The 20,376-nt window shown below is 42.2% G+C and overlaps 1 protein-coding gene and 2 long non-coding RNA genes across 3 annotated transcripts in view; 2 read left to right on the top strand and 1 right to left on the bottom strand.

Annotated features, from left to right (window-relative positions):
* The window catches only part of LOC124255978 (tyramine beta-hydroxylase-like), a 28,026-nt gene extending 7,955 nt beyond the window's left edge, over positions 1–20,071 (top strand). Inside the window, exons 2-10 of the mRNA XM_046689929.1 lie at positions 7,862–8,054; positions 9,896–10,022; positions 11,704–11,799; positions 12,143–12,322; positions 13,995–14,149; positions 14,903–15,146; positions 15,807–15,900; positions 18,272–18,554; positions 19,498–20,071. Of these exons, the coding sequence (XP_046545885.1) occupies positions 7,862–8,054; positions 9,896–10,022; positions 11,704–11,799; positions 12,143–12,322; positions 13,995–14,149; positions 14,903–15,146; positions 15,807–15,900; positions 18,272–18,554; positions 19,498–19,794 (1,669 nt within the window). The 3' untranslated portion in view covers positions 19,795–20,071. The remainder of the gene's footprint in view (positions 1–7,861; positions 8,055–9,895; positions 10,023–11,703; positions 11,800–12,142; positions 12,323–13,994; positions 14,150–14,902; positions 15,147–15,806; positions 15,901–18,271; positions 18,555–19,497) is intronic.
* Positions 298–10,628, bottom strand: LOC124255982. Its single transcript, XR_006892804.1, has 2 exons — positions 10,585–10,628; positions 298–385 (listed from the first exon to the last, which is right to left on the bottom strand). It is a non-coding gene; the product is annotated as an uncharacterized LOC124255982 (long non-coding RNA).
* Positions 12,927–13,605, top strand: LOC124255980. Its single transcript, XR_006892802.1, has 3 exons — positions 12,927–13,183; positions 13,265–13,498; positions 13,551–13,605. It is a non-coding gene; the product is annotated as an uncharacterized LOC124255980 (long non-coding RNA).
* Positions 20,072–20,376: the final 305 nt, after the last annotated feature.

Here is a 20,376-nt window from a genome sequence, read left to right on the forward strand (position 1 = left end):
TGCACCAGTGTCTTGGACGGGCGAGGAGGGTACATAAGATATTGAATGACCGAGTGTTGTATGTCTGTCATTTTCATTTTTGGGGGTTGGTCTATACAAATGATGTTTGCTTGTACTGTTTGAACTTTTTGTCTGTATGTCACGTTGTGTCACGTTTGTCAACACATTAAAATTATGATGACACTCTTAGTTCTATTATTTCTGAGAAACTGTTCTATACATGTGATATATATGATTTGACCCTTTATTAATGAACGTATATGAACGTCAACACCAGAGAATACTGCATGAGGTCTACAGTCTAAAGTACACGTAGGTTCAGTAATATTCGTTACACTACTATACTGAGTCTAACAAACCCCAGTAGAAGGTCGCGCCAGCCAACCTTTTGAATTGACCAATCAGATCACAACTTACCAAAGCTAACATTCGCACATACCGTTTGAACCTTTACCCTGAAAATGTTTGTACTCGAACGTTTCCGAATGCTATTTGCAGCACGATCGCTTCCGAGTGATACACATGGATGATGTCATTATTCACAACAGTGAGTTAACAGTCGCTGAAAAACAGCGTTGATGCAAATATTCCAGGATGTCATCTTGCGGAAATATAAACTAATAGTAACCGTGTCATCGGGAAACCGTAAGCGTTTATATAATTACTGCAGGTCAAATACCATGCGGATTTCCCTTTGTTGAGAGATTCGTCGAACCCTAAATAGTAGCCGTTGTCTGATTGGTTAAATCCGTTCGGCCGTCTTGCGTTTGACTGGACGGTCATAGGTCGCTCAAAGGTCTTCTCCAATTGATTGTCATGGACAGAACCATCCTGACCTTTAATCTGGTAGGCAGCTACAGCATTTCATGTCAAATTCGCTGGAGTATAACACCCCCTTATCCCAGGTTTTTGCAGTCTGGAGACCCGCTGCAGTATAAGATCGTCCTTGTTGACACTCCACGGTGGGTGGGGAGAGGGGATGCCGAACCACATTACTAACGATATGGCTTCCCAATACCCCGGTTCAAAACGAAGACACATGGATGATGACAACTCCTCGTCTGACGAGAGTACGCCCCTCCGACCTGACTACTGGCCACGTTTCCTGATCATTAAGGCTTGTGACAAGCAACCTTTGCAATTGAACCTTTTGCAATCTCCAAAGGTATCGCTGGTATCTGTGGAGAGGTTGCCAATGTTACAAAGCTTAGATCTGGCTCTCTCCTGATAGAATGTACCCGGAAACACCGATCACTAAATTTCCTCAAAATACAAGACTTTGTCAATATCAAGGTCGCTGTCTCAGCACACAAAACACTTAACTCGTGTAGAGGCACTGTACGGGACAGAGCTCCATGCCTGTCTGACATGACTGAAGAACAAATTGTCAAGGAACTCTCTCAGCAATCCGTCACAGCCGTAAAACGATTCACCTTCAAAAAGGACGATGTTGTTCAACCAACGAACACCTATCTCTTCACGTTCGCGCGAGCAAACATTCCTGACTCGATTAGAGCTGGTTATTGTAGCATTGGTGTGGAGGTGTATGTCCCCAATCCACTCCGGTGCTACAACTGCCAAAAGTTTGGACATGGATCCAAGTCCTGTCGTTCCTCTGCTGTTTGTTACCACTGTGGTGACAAGCATGAGGGCAACGACTGTACTAAGGAAGTGAAGAGCACAAACTGCGGTGGTAGCCATATGGCCTCTACCAAGTTCTGTCCAGTGTGGCAACGCGAATCCGAGATACTAAAGATCAAGCACAAAGAAAATATCTCCTATCACGAAGCAAAGAAGAGGTTTGCAAGTTTAACTGCAGCCCCTTCAACCATCACCTACTCTTCTGCTGTCTCCCATCCTACTATCACTACTGCAACCATCTCCTGTCAGACCGACCTGACATGGATCATGTCTTCTCAGCCAACTGAACTCAACACAACTCAGCCTATCTCAGCAACTCCATCTCCAACGCCAAAAGTCAAAACCTCTGAATTACAAACACCAGAACAAATGCCAAAACCAGAAACAGAAACTGCGCGCAGAAAAAGGGGAAAAAAGAGGCTAGAGAGACTAAAACAACTTGAACAACTGCCAAACACAAAACCAAAGGCCACCTCTCCTTCAGAGGTCCCCATCGAGGTCCATAACTCCTTTGGCCCTCTGGATGTGGAGGTAACTCCATCTCCACCTCACACCAATAGGAGTTCATCAAACGCTTTCTCACGTTCACGTGACATGTCACCAGTGGAAGCACCATGAATCCACAAAACATGATCCAATGGAATTGCAGAGGACTTAAGAATAATTATAATGAATTACAGCTATCGATTCAAGACTTCAAACCATCCACGTGTTGTCTCCAAGAAACCTAAAAAGGACCGATAAATTCGACATCCGTCGGTACAGTTCCTACCACTCCTTTTCTCCTCCCGGTGTAAAAGCTACAGGAGGCACTTCTGTCCTGGTGAGGCAGGGCGTCCTTCATAGCCCCGTTCCACTTAAAACCAACCTACAAACTGTTGCTGTCCGCATGACTCTGAACATAGGGTTTACACTATGTTCCCTCTATCTCCCTCCCAACTCAACTGTTCGCCTATCAGATCTTCAGAACCTATATGATCAACTCCCGAAGCCCTGCATAATCATGGGCGACTTCAACGGCCATAACCCCCTATGGGGGAGTACTGATAAAAATAGTAAGGGAAAGGTCCTTGAAGAGTTTCTCTCAAATAATGATGTATGTATTTTCAACGATGGATCAAACACCTACCTCCAACCTGCCACTGGATCCTACTCTGCTCTCGATCTATCACTTACAGATTCTAATCTTTTAAATGAGTTCGAATGGTCGGTCCATGACGACCTTTGTGGGAGCGACCACTTCCCAACAATTCTTACTCCTATCAACCCCTAGGATGAACCACCATCAACAAGATGGAATTTTACTAAGGCCAATTGGCCTTTATTCCAAACCCTATGTTCAGAAAAACTTAAGCCGGACAACTTCAGGAATGTTCCTGACCCCATGGAACTATTTTCAGACGTCCTAAATGCCATCGGATACAAAACTATTCCAAAGTCCTCTGCAAACCCGCAAATACGCAAACCATGGTTTGATACAAACTGCAAACAAGCTAGGAAACATAAGAAGAAGGCGGAAAAATATTTCCGACAACATCCTACAGTGCATAACCTGAATGCTGTTAAGATGACAAATGCCACGGCAAAACGTACCTTCAAACAAACTAAACGCCGGTCATGAAGGAAATATGTGTCAAAAATCAGCTCCCGCACACCCATGTCCAAGGTGTGGAACATGATTCAAAAGATTAAGGGCAAAGGGTCAAAATCAGGAGTTCACCACCTGAAAGATGGTGACTCCCTCCTAACAAATAAATCTGAAATTTCAAACAAACTTGGCGAAACTTTGGCAAACCACTCCTCCTCATCAAATTATAACCCTCAGTTCCAGAAATACCAAACCCAACAAGAAAAGAAACCAGTCAAGTTTAACTCTGATAATGGGGAGGATTACAACGAAACGTTTTCCCTCAATAAATTACGTACTGCCCTAGGGCAGGCTCACGACACTGCGGCAGGAGCTGATGAAATCCATTATCAGCTTCTGAAACACCTCCCTGACACAGGCTTGGAAACACTCCTAAATATATCTGGACATCCGGACACTTCCCCCCTTCGTGGCACAATGCCATTATCATCCCTATACCAAAACCCGGCCACGATCATACTGATCCCTCAAACTACCGTCCTATATCACTAATTAGCTGCGTTTGCAAAACCATGGAGCGCATGGTCAACAATCGATTAATCTGGTACTTGGAGACCCATAACCTCCTCAGTGACCTCCAATGTGGTTTCCGAAAAAAACCAAGTACCATTGACCATCTGGTGCGTCTCGAATCATTCATCAAAAACTCCATTGTCAACAAACAACAAACCGTATCTATCTTTTTCGACTTAGAAAAAGCATATGATACAACGTGGAAAAATGGTATCCTAAAAGATTTACACGAGTTTGGATTGAGGGGTAGACAATCTCAAGTTCGGGTGGGTTCCACACTGTCTGACTATTTCCACCAAGATCAGGCCGTCCCCTAAGGCAGCATCCTGTCAGTCACACTTTTAAGCATCAAAATTAACAGCCTCACTAACGTTCTGAACAGTTGCATTGATGGGTCCCTTTTCGTGGATGACTTCAATATTTCATGTCCTGGTAAGAACATGCATGCAATAGAAAGGCAGCTACAACTCTGCCTTAACAAAATCCAAAAATGGGCCAATGAAAATGGTTTTAAGTTTTCAAAATCCAAAACAAATTGTATTCACTTTGTCGTAAATACAAACCACACAAGGATCCAGACCTAACTTTAGATGGTACTCCCATCAAGGTAGTAGAAGAGGCCAAATTCCTTGGACTCATATTCGACCGCCACCTGACATTCTTACCACACATAAAATATTTGAAAACAAAGTGCTTGAAGGCTCTAGACTTGCTAAAAGTAGTCTCAAATAGAGAGTGGGGAGGGGATCAGACCACCATCCTTCACTTGTACAGATCATTAGTTCGCAGTAAACTAGATTATGGCTCCATTGTCTACGGTGGCCTGCAAAAGCAAGTTCGAAAAATTAGACTCTATCCACCACCAAGGGCTGAGGCTCTGCCTGGGAGCTCTTAGGACCTCTCCGGTAGACAGTCTATATGCGGAGGCCAATGAGCCTTCCCTTGAACAACGCCGCATTAAACTCTCACTGCAGTATATCACTAAATTACGTTCAAATGAGTCCAATCCAGCATACAATTGTGTTTTCAACCCGCTTTATGAAAAGTTATTTCCTAAACTGCCAAGCCTGGTTCCACCACTTGGAATCAGGATCAAACCACACATATCTGCAGCTAAAATTGATCTCAACATCATTGCACCATACCGACTTCTGTTCTCACCACCATGGCAAATGGTGAAACCACAGGTCGATCTTACCCTCACCAAACTCAAAAAGTCTGAAACAAATCCCTTGGTGTTCCAACAGGAATACAACCAGTAACGTTCGAAGTATAACACTCACAGATCCATTTTCACAGACGGATCCAAGTACGATGGCCAAGTTGCCAGCGCTACAGTCATTGGATCCAAGACTGTCTCCTCTAGGATCCCCGACAACAGTTCCATTTTCACCGCTGAAGCCAAAGCTATCTTCTCAGCTTTGACCTACATTCAACAGCAAAATCAGTCAAAAAACTTCATCGTTTTTACAGATTCATTATCCTGCCTTCAAGCACTTCTAAACGTGACTTCAAGTCACCCAATCATCCTGGACATACTAGAACTGTACAACGACCTTTCTACTGGCCAATATGAAATCGTCCTCTGCTGGTTGCCGGGTCACGTCGGCATAGCAGGTAACACTAAGGCCGATGCTGCAGCAAAAGCAGCTCTTGAAAAGCCCCTATCTCCACTGCTTATCCCGTACAGTGATTTCAAACCCACTATCAGAAGCTATACTCGGGACCTGATGCAAAAGGTGGGACACTCAAGTAAGAAGAAACAAACTCCATGAATTGAAGCCAACAATCGGTTATACCTACTTGGGTTGCCAGTCAAGACGTGATGAAGTAATTTTACGACGATGTCGTATTGGCCACAGTCGATTTACACATGACTATCTGCTAAAAACGGATAGGGATGGACCCCCATATGTCTCTCCTGCGATGAGGCTTTCACCGTCAAGCATATTCTGCTTGACTGTGTTGACTTTACATCTGCAAGGGACTTGCATTATCACGCAACCAATCTGAAAGATCTGTTCTCCAGCGTGAGCGCTCATCTGATACTGAACTACCTGAGGGAAGTTGATCTATATCATAAATTGTAACTGTGTAATGTCACTAACGAATTTACCTGCTTTTCAATTTAGTGCTATGACATTCTCTGTTCCAAAATGACAATGTAATGAATGTGTGTCTTTGAAACGAAACCACTTTGTACTTACAATGTATATTAATGCAAACTTGTTCTCGTCACTATATGGCTGGAATAATGCCGATGTGACGTAAAGCCCAACTCAACTCAACTCAAAGGTCTGATAGCACGAGCATACGGTCGCACGTACACATCAAGTATGTCATCCCTGTATTGCAGTCATGTCATGGTGCTCCACTTTAGCATATGGAAGATGGTTCATCCAGTGCTACTGAAATCGGGATTGAACCCCCTCCACAGCAGTCATGTTCTGCTGCGGCTTCAGCCTCATTCAAAACTGCCTGTTTGCGAATGCACGTCCAAAGTGGCTGGTGAGCAGCCTCACGAAGGCGATTAAAAGCTTAGTAGAGGTGCCACTGGCGTTCCGGGGGTCATTTCTGAGTGCGGTAGCAAACACAAACTGATCACGCCTTGCTACAATCAGGGAAGCCTATTTCGAAATGCTCGAACGCTGTCGACCGCCTGGATATTGCCGGGTAGTTTTGAATGAATTAATGATTGGATGAATATAGCTTTAAGACGCTTCAAAAATTTCCCAGCTATTCGAGGCGGGAACATCGGTCATATATCACAAGTAATGTAGAAATGTGGCCGGGTAGCTAATCCCCACATCTCGTACAGATTCCAAGGCCTCCTGTTCACTCTTTGCTACCACCAAAGCGATTGCAAGGTGAATGTGTGTTGTCCCAGCTTCAAGCATGTCAATGCATCTGACGTATTATTTGGCTGTCAAAAGACTTCATTGACACTGAGAGGGCATTCAGTAGCTACATCCATCAGCAGCAAATTCTGTTCTGCTCTCTGTCCATCACTGTGTGTCTCTGTCTTCTCATCACAGGATTAGGTCCATTGGGGATAACCCAGTCATTCCGGTATATTGCAGTATTTATCTAAATACATTCTTCGTTTACTCAGCAAGAAAGTATCCTAATCCAAAATGCTGTTATTTAACTCGTAAATCATACAATGTAAGTGTTTATGTACTAGCCACATAAAGAAACTGTGCACACACAAAATTCCTTCAGAATTGGAATACAACACAGAAAAGACGACATGATGTAGAAACTTTATAAGCTGAAGTATCGGGCCTCAACAACATGTCAAAAGAACATGAACAATATCCGTTACGATGACGTCAGAAGTTCAAAATTGAGTCGGGGGTCACACGTCGAAGTCACAAAGTCAATAACGGGTATGACCATCATGCGCGTGAAGTACAGCAGTGCATCGACGACGCATAGAGGCTTCCAAAGTTTCCAAATGAAGGCCTGGGGAATGATTTGGGACGTGGTCACTGCCGTCTGGAACCTGTGTCTCATATGAGTCACCCGAATCCACCTGTCCTGTCTTGGCGTCGTTACTTGGTGACGCCCACAACGTGGGTGGTCGGCGACGTCATTACTGTTTCCCTAACGTCTGACCAATGCAGATGTCGTGTTACGATGGCATTGGAAATGTGCTGCTACCTGTTGTTGGCTCATGCCTGCTCGAACCATTCCAATGGCTTCATGGCATTGAGCACATATTAATCTTGGCATGATGTGCATGTGACTTTTCATGTGAATTTGTGAACGTTTGAATGACCAAATATCAAGCTTTCGACAGTGACAGCAATTTCTGAATTTCACATGTTGTGTGCAGCTGCACAGGCTGTACGTGCAGTAACACATTGCAAGTCCATAGGCCACCATCAATGACGTCACGTCGCCTGGCACCTGCATGAGCGTTTGATTGTCTCCAATACTTGCTATGTACACACCTTTATTTATGCACAAAGACGCTGTCTGCCTATCTTTATAATTTCTGTGTGCACAGTTTCTTAATGTGGCCAGTGTATATATCTGTTCCTTTTTTTCTTACAGACTCCCCGCCTTCCTCACATGTATCGGAGTGATCTATGGGTATGGCGGGTACAGGGACCGCATACCCAATGGCCACAACCTGACCCACCCTTGTGTGACGGGGGAGATGTGGCAGGGGGTTGGGCATGTGAAACCCGCAGGTGGAGGCGACAGAAATCAGTTTGGTATTGATTTTGCCAATCAAGGCAGAAAGGTGAGAACATATAACCTTTTCTTCTGAAAGACAGACGTGTTGACTAGAGCATAAAAACTGGATATGATTTTGAAATTCACAATAGAGTGGTAAAGAAAATAATTCATTTCGTTGTAAGATAAAGCGCAGACTGGAAGGCTAAATGGGCTAAATTACAGCTAAAGTTTCTTTTTCATCTAAACGTTTTCAGGCTATGGTCCAATTTCTTGATCTGTATTGAACCCGGGGCGGTGGGGTAGCCTAGCGGTTAAATCATTGGCTCGTCACGCCGAAGACCCGAGTTCGAATCCCCACATAGGTACAGTGTGTGAAGCCCATTTCTGGTGTTCCCCGCCGTGATATTGCTGGAATATTGCTAAAAGCGGCGTAAAACCATATTCAGTCAGTTTATTGAGCCCCTAAATATTGTTTCACGTGTTCGTTAACACGCCCGTCAACACGTCCATCACACTCTGAACCAGTTTGATGTAACCCCGCTTTTTACAAATCTTGATAAACTGTGAAGACCCTGGTTAGGTCTTCAGCAACTCATGCTTGTCGTTATAGGTGACTAACGGGATCGGGCGATCTTGGTTGACACATCTCACCGTATTCCAATTGAGTAGATCGATTCGCATGATCTCATGATACTAAAATGTTTCCTGTTGTACATGAAATACCTTTTGCTTGACAGATAATCTTCTGACGCCATGACTATGAACAAAATGAAAATAGAATAATATTTATAATGGGAACGAATATTTTTTCTAGCGGAATATTCATTGAAGACCCGTGAAAATCCGGTTAGAATTAGTCTTCACCAGACATGGTTGACACATGTCATCGTATCTCGATAGATTGATGGTCATGTTGATCACTGTATTGTCTGATCCAGACTCGATTATTTACAGACTGTTGCCATATAGCTGGAATAGTGCTGAGTGCGGCGTTAAACAGCAAACAGAAAAGCAAACAAACAGAAACAGCAGCGTGTTGGCTTCCCAGAGAAAGACCTTTGACAGTAGTTCACTCACATTATGGCCAGACAGGTGCCTTACAGTAACAAACCAAGGTTCAGAATCGAAGCTGTCTCACGTCAGTTGCTTCACCTTAGACGATTAGGCCACCAGTGTCAAAATATACTATTCATTTTGCTAAGGTTCAAACCATAGATTCAACAGAAAACTATGATGTGGGGTCAAATTTGGTTTAAATGACTAACCTTATTGTAAGCATGGATCCAAGGTTTCAGTATGTCATTGCATCTTATGGAACCCATACCTGCTATTAACAGGTGTTATGTACTTGCCAATGACTCGTTCTATAATTTACGAAATGGTTGATTGGTGCCATGAAAACCATTTTTATGGTTGCTCATGTATCAAGTGCATAAGGTTAGATTAAAGTGACTGCCTAAAGAGGGGTTGCCATATTATTATCTATCCAGTTTTAAATGGACACAATTTCAAATTATACATCTACGTGAAGTTGTAAATTTGTTTGATCCTTAGCAAAGCATGAGTACATACTGTGTTGGAAAATCAGAGGTATATTAGGAAATTATAATAGCTCTAAATTTGATTTAATACCGAACGCGTAGCGTGAGGTTTTAAATCAAAAATTTAGAGCTATTATAATTTCGTTAGATACCTCTGATTTTCCAACACAGTACATTTATCTCCATTCTACCATAACCGCGTTATCAAGATTTTGCAAAAATACATACTGTGTTGGAAAATCAGAGGTATATAACGTTATTATATACCTCTGAATGACTTTGATTAACCAATCACAATCCAGTATTTACTGAAGTCATGGTAGAATAGCAAGCATTTCACCCAAACCCTTTCCTGTCCATACAGTGGGCTAATGTGTGTGAAATGGACTCCGATGGTGATGGAATGACAAATGGTCAGGAATTGGGTGACCCCCAGTGCATCTGGACACCTGGAGCCACGCCCACACGCACCGCTGGTCTCACACACCCAGGTATGTACATTTGTGCCATGGAAGTTGAATGAAGACGATGTTCTTTGCGTCGTCATCTTCAAGGCTGAAACAAATTTCACCTGTGGAAATTATATACATGTATTACATTAGTCAACGAAGTTAGTTTGAAATTACATATAATCTATTTTATTACCACTGAGAAGCATGAAGACTCATTTCACATATATTATTTCATACATAATGTGTTACGCTTCAAGAACCTGCTTTATATCAACACAAACCACTGTAATTTTGTAAGGATAGTAAAGGTGAACGTGTATTCTTTCGAATATATTACATTTGGTAATGGGTAAGTCACGCTTGGCAAGAAGGTTATTTATGATCTGAAAGTGTCCCATCACTGCGCGGTGTAAACACAGACGCGTTTTATCCCACGCTAGGCTGGTATCGTTTGACAATCGGAAGGTGTCCCACCGCTTCTCTTTTCAAACATATACATGCTCATGTTTAGGTCCAGTCTAAGTAAATTTAGGCTCAGTATTATTCGTTACACTGCTATACTGAGTCTAACAAAACCTTGTAGAAGGTCGCGTCAGCTAACCATTGAGCGACCTATGACCGTCAAATCAAACGCGAGACGGCCGAACGGATTTAACCAATCAGACAACGACTACTTGTTAGAGTTCGGCGAGACTTACGAGGTGAGGTGAGGTGAGGTGAGGTGAAATTGGGTTTAACGTCGTGCTTGAGAATATTTCGCTCATATGACGACGTGCATGCGTGTGGATGTGTATGTGCGGCTGCTTGTACTAGCCCAGACTGAAGCTGGTTTTATAGTGCTAGCCCACTGAGATACCATGCCGCAGTGAAGCATGAATACCCCACTCAGACACATTATACTATATACAAGCCGACCAGTCCTTGTTTGTACCCATTAATGCCGAGCGCCAGACAGGAACCAACAAGTACCATATTTTAACGTCTTTTGGTATGACGCGGTCGGGGATCGAACCCGCAACCTTCCGCTCTCCGGGCGGACGCTCTAACCACTACACCACGGAGGCGGTCTGAGACTTACGAAACGGTTTTTGAATTTTCTCTTCCCTGGTCGCTGACACAGATCTATCAACAAACGAAAATCCGCATAAAACACATATATTTGACCTGCAGTATATACGCTTATGGGAATCTAATAATATGGTTACTATTTGCTTATATTTTCGCAAGATGACATCCTTGAAACGACAAAAACGATATTTTCAGCGACTGTTTACTCATTGCGTGTATCACTCGGAAGCGATCGTGCGGAAAATAGCATTCGGAATCGTACGAGTTTTGAGGTAAAGGTTCAAACGGTATGTGCGAATGTTAACTTTCGCGATTTGGTAAGCTGTGTTCTGATTGGTCAGTCCAAAAGGTTAGCTGACGCGACCTTCAACAAGGTTTTGTTAGACTCAGTAAAGCAGTGTAACGAATAATACTGAGCCTAAGTTTACTTTGACTGGTTTAGGTCACGCTTGGTTTCTCTCTATTGACGATCTGAAAATCGTCTCATTACTGCTCGTAAAAAATGTGCAGATGTACATTTTAGGAGATCGGAGCATGTATTTGATGCCGATATGAAATTGTCCTTTCGCAGCTCGTAAGGTGGAACATGGCTTGAAAGTGTCTCAACTCTGTTTGTTATATAATATTTCTACAACCACTGATTTCATTTCAGGCTATTGTGATACATCTTCAAGCCAGACATGTGATGGACTTGCCACAGCTCCATGTCAAAGTAGTAAATTTAACTGCCCTGCAGCCACAGAAGAAGGTGAGAGGGAGAGTTTTTTTGTGTATGACGCTCTGGTGAACCAAAACAGAAGCGCCTCCAGTTTCTCCCGGGGGAGACATAGAAAATAGAATGGCAACCTCTGTACAATCTCAATTTAAGGGTGTCAGTAGTTTTATATATGTCTCTTGGAAACATAACGCTTATGAAAGTTCTGTTTCAGCAAATGTACTTCTCTGAAAGTATTTTCTACTTTGTGACAACTGAGTCATGGTGGCTCAATTGGCGATGTTTCACGTGAATGGGAGGACAGTGTCACCTGACAACAGATCTGCACATCAAAACTGACATGTAAATCTAAATACTGAGAGATACTGTGTTGCAGGAGTCAAGAAACGGGTTCTGAGGATTCCACGAACGGCAGTACCAGCCAAAGAAACCACCTACATTTGCATGACCTTTGACTTGGATGACTCACAGGATTACCACATGATTGCCACTGAACCGGAAATAGACAATGTAGATATCATGCACCATATCATCCTTTACGGCTGTACTGATGACGGTACGTATTCATGCACGATATCATCCTTTACGGCTGTACTGATGACGGTACGTATTCATGCACCATATCATCCTTTACGGCTGTACTGATGACGGTACGTATTCATGCACCATATCATCCTTTACGGCTGTACTGACGGTACGTATTCATGCACCATATCATCCTTTACGGCTGTACTGATGACGGTACGTATGCATGCACGATATTCTTATGTATTGTAGTCGTGAGAATGGTATGTATTCTCGACCCATATTCTGTGGTCGTGCTGGTGATTTGTTTTCATGCCACGTATTCTGTTGTCGTGATGTATGTATAGATGCCACATATTCTGTTATCGTGATGGTGGTATGTATTCCTGACCCATATTCTGTGGTCGTGATGGTGGTACGTATTCTGTTGTCGTGATGATTGTATGTATTCTGTTGTGATGGTGGTATGTTTTCTGTTGTCGTGATGGTGGTATGTATTCTGTTGTTGAGATGGTGGTATGTATTCTGTTGTTGATATGGTGGTATGTATTCCTGCCACATATTCTGTTGTCGTGATGGTGGTATGTATTCTATTGTCGTGATGGTGGTATGTATTGTTGTTGAGATAGTGGTATGTATTCTGTTGTCGTGATGGTGGTATGTATTCTGTTGTGATGGTGGTATGTATTCTGTTGTCGTGATGGTGGTATGTATTCTGTTATCGTGATGGTGGTATGTATTCTGTTGTCGTGATGGTGGTATGTATTCTGTTGTTGATATGGTGGTATGTTTTCTGTTGTCGTGATGGTGGTATGTATTCTGTTGTTGAGATGGTGGTATGTATTCTGTTGTTGACATGGTGGTATGTATTCCTGCCACATATTCTGTTGTCGTGATGGTGGTATGTATTCTAATGTCGTGGTGGTGGTGTGTATTCTGTTGTTGAGATGGTGGTATGTATTCTGTTGTTGAGATGGTGGTATGTATTCTGTTGTCGTGATGGTGGTGTGTATTTTGTTGTCGTGATGGTGGTATGTATTCTGTTGTTGAGATGGTGGTATGTATTCTGTTGTTGAGATGGTGGTATGTATTCTGTTGTTGAGATGGTGGTATGTATTCTGTTGTTGAGATGGTGGTATGTATTCTGTTGTCGTGATGGTGGTATGTATTCTGTTGTCGTGATGGTGGTATGTATTCTGTTGTCGTGGTGGTGGTGTGTATTCTGTTGTTGAGATGGTGGTATGTATTCTGTTGTTGAGATGGTGGTATGTATTCTGTTGTCGTGATGGTGGTATGTATTCTGTTGTCGTGTTGGTGTGATGGTGTTGTCGTGATGGTGTTATGGTGTTGTCGTGATGGTGTTGTCGTGATGGTGGTATGTATTCATACCACGGGTCTTCAATGAATATTTCGTTAGAAAAAATGTTCGTTCCCCGTCGATATTATTCTATTTCCATTCGTGTTCATAGGCATGGCTGGCTCAGGCGTCAGAAGATTATCTGTCCAGAAAAACGTACTTCAGGCATAACCGGAAACATGTTAGTAATGATAAGGATTGTTATTTTGACCACTATTCCCGCCATATATTAAGTAGTCTATTCTTTACTATTCTGACCAATTTAGAAAATCTACACAACTGTGATCTTACAAAAATAAACTTGTTTTTTTTATTTATAATGGCGGTATGGTATCCTTCCTTGAAGCGCCCGCTATTGAAAGTCCACGAGAATGTGATATGTCTACCCCTTCTTGCGAAGAAGTAACAGGCTCGTGGGCTATTGGCGTACCTGGTGAATGTTTCTACAGAGAAGCTGGCTTCAGAATTGGCAAAACCGGCTACAAAAGGGTCCTGCTTGAGGTACACATATTTACTTGCATTCCAATTCATAACCTAATTGTCCCCTTTAAAACAGAGTGTTCCATGTCCACTTTAAGTGAATATTGAGTAAGGAACCTGAGAGTATGCCTTACTACATATTCACCATGCAAAATTTCACCGTGATATATAGCCTAGAAAGTGGTTTTACATTTTTTATCTCCATTAAATAACACTAATTGTTAGTTCCAGAGTTTTCTAAGTGGTCATTGGACCAATCAGCAAATCCAGATTGATCATGGAGATGGAACAGTCTGAAAGTTCTTATCATTGTTATAAACATACAAATGGAAAACTGGAACATTGTCTCTATTTATTATATATTTAATATAATTCTTAAGCTGTGAAACTAAAACAAAAATACAACCTGGTACGGGAGAAGTAACCCTACAATAATCGTACAATAATGATTCAGTTGCATTTCTGATACATAGAACACTCTGGCTCTGAACATAAGTACGAATTTACTTGGTCGAGTGTTAATTTCTTATTTATTGCAAGAGCTTTAACATACTTTAGGTTATTTTCCAAATTTTGTTATGCGACACATGCATGTGCATAATTCCAAAGAATTTGATCGAATAGTTTTGGAAATAGTGTTGTTTTAAACTTTAAGATCTAATTTCTCGAAAATACGTTTTTAGGACCTAGAACGCTCTGGGTTTCAGGCGTCGAAATATTCAAATGAATATGCAGCAAACTACTTTTTTTTCTTTGTTTGGTTGGTTGGTTTAGTTTCACTGGAACAACCCCCAAAAGATATCTGGACAGATGGACGGCTCAGGCTTCAGCATCTACTACACCCCCAACCTTCGCCCCTACGACGCGGGAGTCTTTTGGACAGGTGAAACCCACATTGTGATCCCACCGGGACGGAGCAGGACCGTGGTCGAATCTATGTGTCCATCACGGTGCACCAAGAAGATCCTGAAAGACACCATCTATTTGATTACAGGATTCAACCATATGCATTACAAAGGTACGTTTTCTCCTATCTGTTGCACGGGTGGTCAGTTGGTGTAGGGCACTGCCATTCATTGTGTAAAGTTGCATGGGCCTGCAAACATCCTGTCTTGTATTCAATTCCTAGATTCACTTAAAGCTATGGGCCCCATTCTTTCAGGTTATGTCACCTACAAATGGGCAGAACAACGGGTTGTGTCCTTTGGAGTTGCATTCGGTATACCGGTTGCCCCCCTTACCTGTACTAGGATCCACTGGTTTGGGGTTTCACTAAAATTAATCCATTATCTCTTGAACTATTTTACTTATTGGTTAACATCAGGGACTCAGGTTACTTTGTGAGTTCTTAAATGAAGTTGACATGATCTGCTACTGCTGAAAGTTGTTCAACGCCTTTTTGCGTGGACCTTGGAAGCATGCATTACTTATGTTATATGACGGATACTATCTGGAGAATAACAGGAACAGGCGTAGTGCTCTGGCCAGTGAACATCTTGAGTAAACCCTAAGAGCACAGCCAGAAAGATACTCAGGGCCAAATGGAATCCACGAACAAAGGGTTCCTCCAAGGCTTGTTACATAATGCAGTGCTGTGCAGTCAACAAAATAGCCTCCGTATAATAATTTACATATGCATATAGTATTATTTCACATAACTTGACTGTCCTTCCTCCAGGCATCGCACAGACAGTGGAACTCTTCAGCGGAGACACGAGAAAATATCTCACAAATGATCAAAGCTACAGCTACGACAATCCATCTGACGTGCTGTAAGATTCTTACTTGTAGTATAGTAACACCCATAGACAGAACACATGAGTATGGATAAACGTTTACTTAAAAACAATACGTTTTACTATGTTTTCTCATAGAACAGTATAGTATTACAGTACGACCCCGTTATTCGGAAAACCTCGTTTTCCGAAAGTGACAAATAATATACTTTGAACGACCACGACGTAATGGTTGTTTTAGGCAATTGCTCATCATATATATATATTACATCTGGCACTTGATTCACAGCGTCTGGCGAGGAAATGCGATATCACATATACATGTGTGATACGACCCTTGTCTAGAGAGTTAGATTTATAAAGTCTGTGTCAAGTCAAAAAGGGTGTGTAAGAAATATAGAACGTCATGCTCATGCATTTGGATTATATTGATAATACGATGTGCCGTTTGAGATTGACATCCAATGATCGGCGGAAAAACAAAGCGCCTTTGAGCAGCTGAGCTGGATATTGCCGCTATACATATATTAGCATAATAATTCCCCAGCTATCTTCAGCGTGCCAAGGTTGTTGGACAAAATCTAAAAATAAGGTTAAGTTTGTTGATGTCAAGGTACTGCTGGACGGTACAGCGATGAGAGTAAACGAGGTGAAGTCCTTCACCAATGTCTGCCCAAAGTCGGTCATTTGTGGATAAGCTTTCTGAGAAACTCCTTCGCCTGGATGAAGTCGGCTGGTCTTAAATGTGAAACTGAGGGCTTTCTTTTTGCTGCTCAGGAATTCCCACTCGCAATCGCCAAAATGTGATTCTTAAAGAAAACATCAATATGAGATGTCGACTTTGCATTGAATTCACAGAGACTGTCCAAAATCTTGTCAGCGATCGCGGTGCCTTTGGTTTGGTACCTCCTGCTATCAAGAGAGTGCGCGGGTTGTCCACTGGGAGCACAAACCTTCTGACACTCTGGGTAATGCAGAAAGCTGCAGTGTTGGGGAGTCTACATATTCTCCGGAAAGTTCTTGGTGGGTTCGACTAGGCAGCACTTCCTGGGACAAGTCCCATTCGCTGTCTGGGCTGCGTGTAGAGGGGCAAGGGCCCTCAGCTGATGATGAGCCTTACCAGCCTGACTGTGCCAGGATCACCCGAACCCTCTTTTTCATCTTAATCTGTATAACATGTAATAACATGTATTGAACTCGAAGATGTCTTGGTGTTCGAACTCTTGAGTGAGTGTGGTTTTACTCCGCCTTTATCAATATTCCATCAATATCACACACTGTACCCATGTGGGGAATCGAGCCCTTTTCTTCAGCAAGCTGAGCTGACACTACAACCACAAGGCTATCCCACCGCTCCTCTGTACGTTGAATAAACAAGGGCCAAATGCACGAGTGTGACGTTCTGGATATGTTATGTTACCTGTTGTAACTATCGACCTTCGAAGGTTATTCCTACAAACAAAAATAAAAGCTTCTCCGAGGAGCGATATAAGGAAACCTTTACATGCTTTACTTGCGCTGTGCCGATGGATCTAAATCGGTTGTATCTGATGAATGTAAACAATTGGTATTAAAATTCACCTTACTATTGAATATCTACCTCCACATCAGTCAATAGCCAATCGATCACATCAGTACGGACTTTGTGGAGATATTGCTGACTTTCTTGTTTTATATATTTCGACAGGCTTGCTTGTTTTACAGAGGAGTCAGTAAACGTTGTGAATTAGGGTGAAACCTGAGACACCGGAATCTAATTTGTACTGTCTTTGGAGTATGTGAGTGAGCTGCGCTTTAGCAATATTCCAGCAATATCACACCAGGGGACACCGGAAATGGACTTCACCCATTGTAACCGTGCTGGGAATCGAAACCGGACATTCGGGTTGACGAGCGAACGACTTCACCATAATGCTACTCTTCGCCCCGTCTTCGAAGTAAAGTTATACCTGTGGAGTACTGAATATATATGACTCAAGAAAAACCACACTTCTCTTTGTTGGCATAAGCACGTTCTTGAATAAAACAGGCATGTCAATGTGTGGTAAACTTACTCTGAGCGTGAAATAGCGTAATGTCCTGTATAACTCTTTGCCTAAAACTTTAATGGAAATTTGTCCAATCAATGAGCAAGGCTCAATCACCGTTTAATTGGTACGCAAGCAAGGGGCAGTGTGTTATATTTCTGTTAAGTTCGTCTGTCACGCGTTTTATTCCCAACATGGATACAATAGTTAAACCCCATGTACGGGTTTTGTCCATGAGGATATGAAAAGGACATTGCTAACGGTAGTGTAAGAAGACACTCACACACAGTGTTAATTGACAAAAAGTAGTCCAGGTACTTTAGAAAAGGTTGAATGTTCTCTCACCTATACTTTCACTTTCACCGTTTTATTCGCAACAGATATGATCCGCCAGTGGCCGTTCATCCTGGTGATTCCCTGAAGACGACTTGCGTATTCCGATCGGTGTCTTCTAAGACAACTACATTTTACGGTGACGCGACAAGTGACGAGATGTGTTATGGTATATTCACCTATTACCCTAAAAATGCCAGCAGGAACAACGTCTGTGTAACTTGGAAGACACTCAACCACTGTGACATGGACAGCGGAGTACTTATGGGTTGCAGCATTGCCGATTTCTTCAATAATTCACATCCCAACACGAAAATGGTTATGGACAAGGTAATCAGCAATACCTGCCAACTAGGCATATATTATTTCTGTCAATATTTACGAATATGATCGATATATTTAACTTAAAATAAATATCATTTTGAGCAGAACTGTTAATCTGCTGGACACATGTTTCAAATGACCGCCAACAATTGTGCACAATCAAATACTTTAATTTGAATCGTACCATTTAGTCCCGTGAATTTCATGTAATTAATATATTTGCCTTTGCATTTGTTTGTGACGGCTGAATGCGGTAGCCTTGTCTTGTCGCGATCCAGTGTTCCCGTCACTATGTTTTGGGGATTCATAAACACATGCCTGGGAGATTTTCGGAATCGAACAATGGACATTTTGGCAGACATTTCTCATTATTATGAATACATTTGAAGTGGCTCGTTATAGTCGCACGTCAGTGTAATCAGATCAATCTGTAAAAATAACTGTTTACATGGGTGACACTTTTATTTCGTTGCGCAGTCGCGTCCCTTCGGTAGATGGGTGAGTGAGTGAGTGAATGAGGTTAGTTTTACTCCGCTTTCAGCAACATTGCAGCAATGTCATGCTGGTGCGTCGATTGGGCAGTCTAACGGCCTGTGATTGATTCGACGTGATTTGCTGGAACTATACCCCGTGAACCTCCTGTAGACCAGGAGCACTTAGGTCTTTCCTGTCCCATCATGATCATTCGCTAAGATCTACATGGAAATACTGCTGAACACGATTCTCTTACTATACAGTCATGTGTTCATACGTATGAGTACTTTATTGTAAGTACTAAATGTATACGATCACAATTTCATTAGCTTGATGTGTTACACCACCCTTCCAACCAACCCAAGTCACAATGTTTCACCCATGCAAACAGTTATTGCGAATGTTATTTGCCTGGGGCGTTAAAAAAACATCACCCAATTATATATTGGAATATTAATTGATTTTTTTTCTGTAGGTGTTGGACAACTGCAGTCCCTACGGTGGATGTCGCGAGGAATGTCCCGCAGCTATTGCTGAGGTTGAAAAGCATCCTTGTCTTGCAAAGGGTGTAACGCAGGATTATATGCTAACCCTGAGGTCCAGAAACTATCCAGATCTCAAGACAACGCGATTTGTAGCTGCCCTTGGATCCTGTTCATGCAGGAAGGACGACAACAACGGGGACTTCCCACCTCACACTGGCGGAGCAACGTCTCATGACGTTCTTGCATCAAGTGTTGTCCTCGCATTCTCTGCAGTATTACTTTTTTAGATATCTCTGTGTGTTAATACAACCGTATATAACATGTATATCCTTCGAAACTCCGAAAGGCCCATTGTAAAATCGCTCTGAATTTTGAAGATATGTTTAGCGAAATCAATGATACATTAACATATATATCTTGAGGAGAAGGTCACAGCACATTATCATCTTTTGTGTACTTTGACATTATTAACAATACTAAACGATTGTGGTGAGTGAGTGAGTTAATATTTAACGTCACATCGGCAATATCTCAGCCATATCGTGACGAAAACACTTTATACAACAAAAAGTGAAAATATTTTGAAGATTAAAACCTGTCGACGATGGACAGTAAAAGTACTAGATAATCACAGGTATAATATAAAACTAGCGAACAAAGCTAAAACATTCCAATTAAAGAAGACAATACAATATAAAACACGGGCTATAGATCGCCAGCATCTGGAGGTAGATCACCATACTATACTAGGAACCATGGAAACGATTGTAGAAAGTCGAATAATCAATAACTGGGAACACTTTAATAGACGTTTTATTGAACACAGAACATTCATCTTATTAGGCAAGGAACAGTACAATGATTAAGCT

This window comes from Haliotis rubra, unplaced genomic scaffold (genome assembly GCF_003918875.1).
Source record: "Haliotis rubra isolate DU_JTF1 unplaced genomic scaffold, ASM391887v1 Scf614, whole genome shotgun sequence".
NCBI lineage: Eukaryota > Metazoa > Mollusca > Gastropoda > Lepetellida > Haliotidae > Haliotis > Haliotis rubra.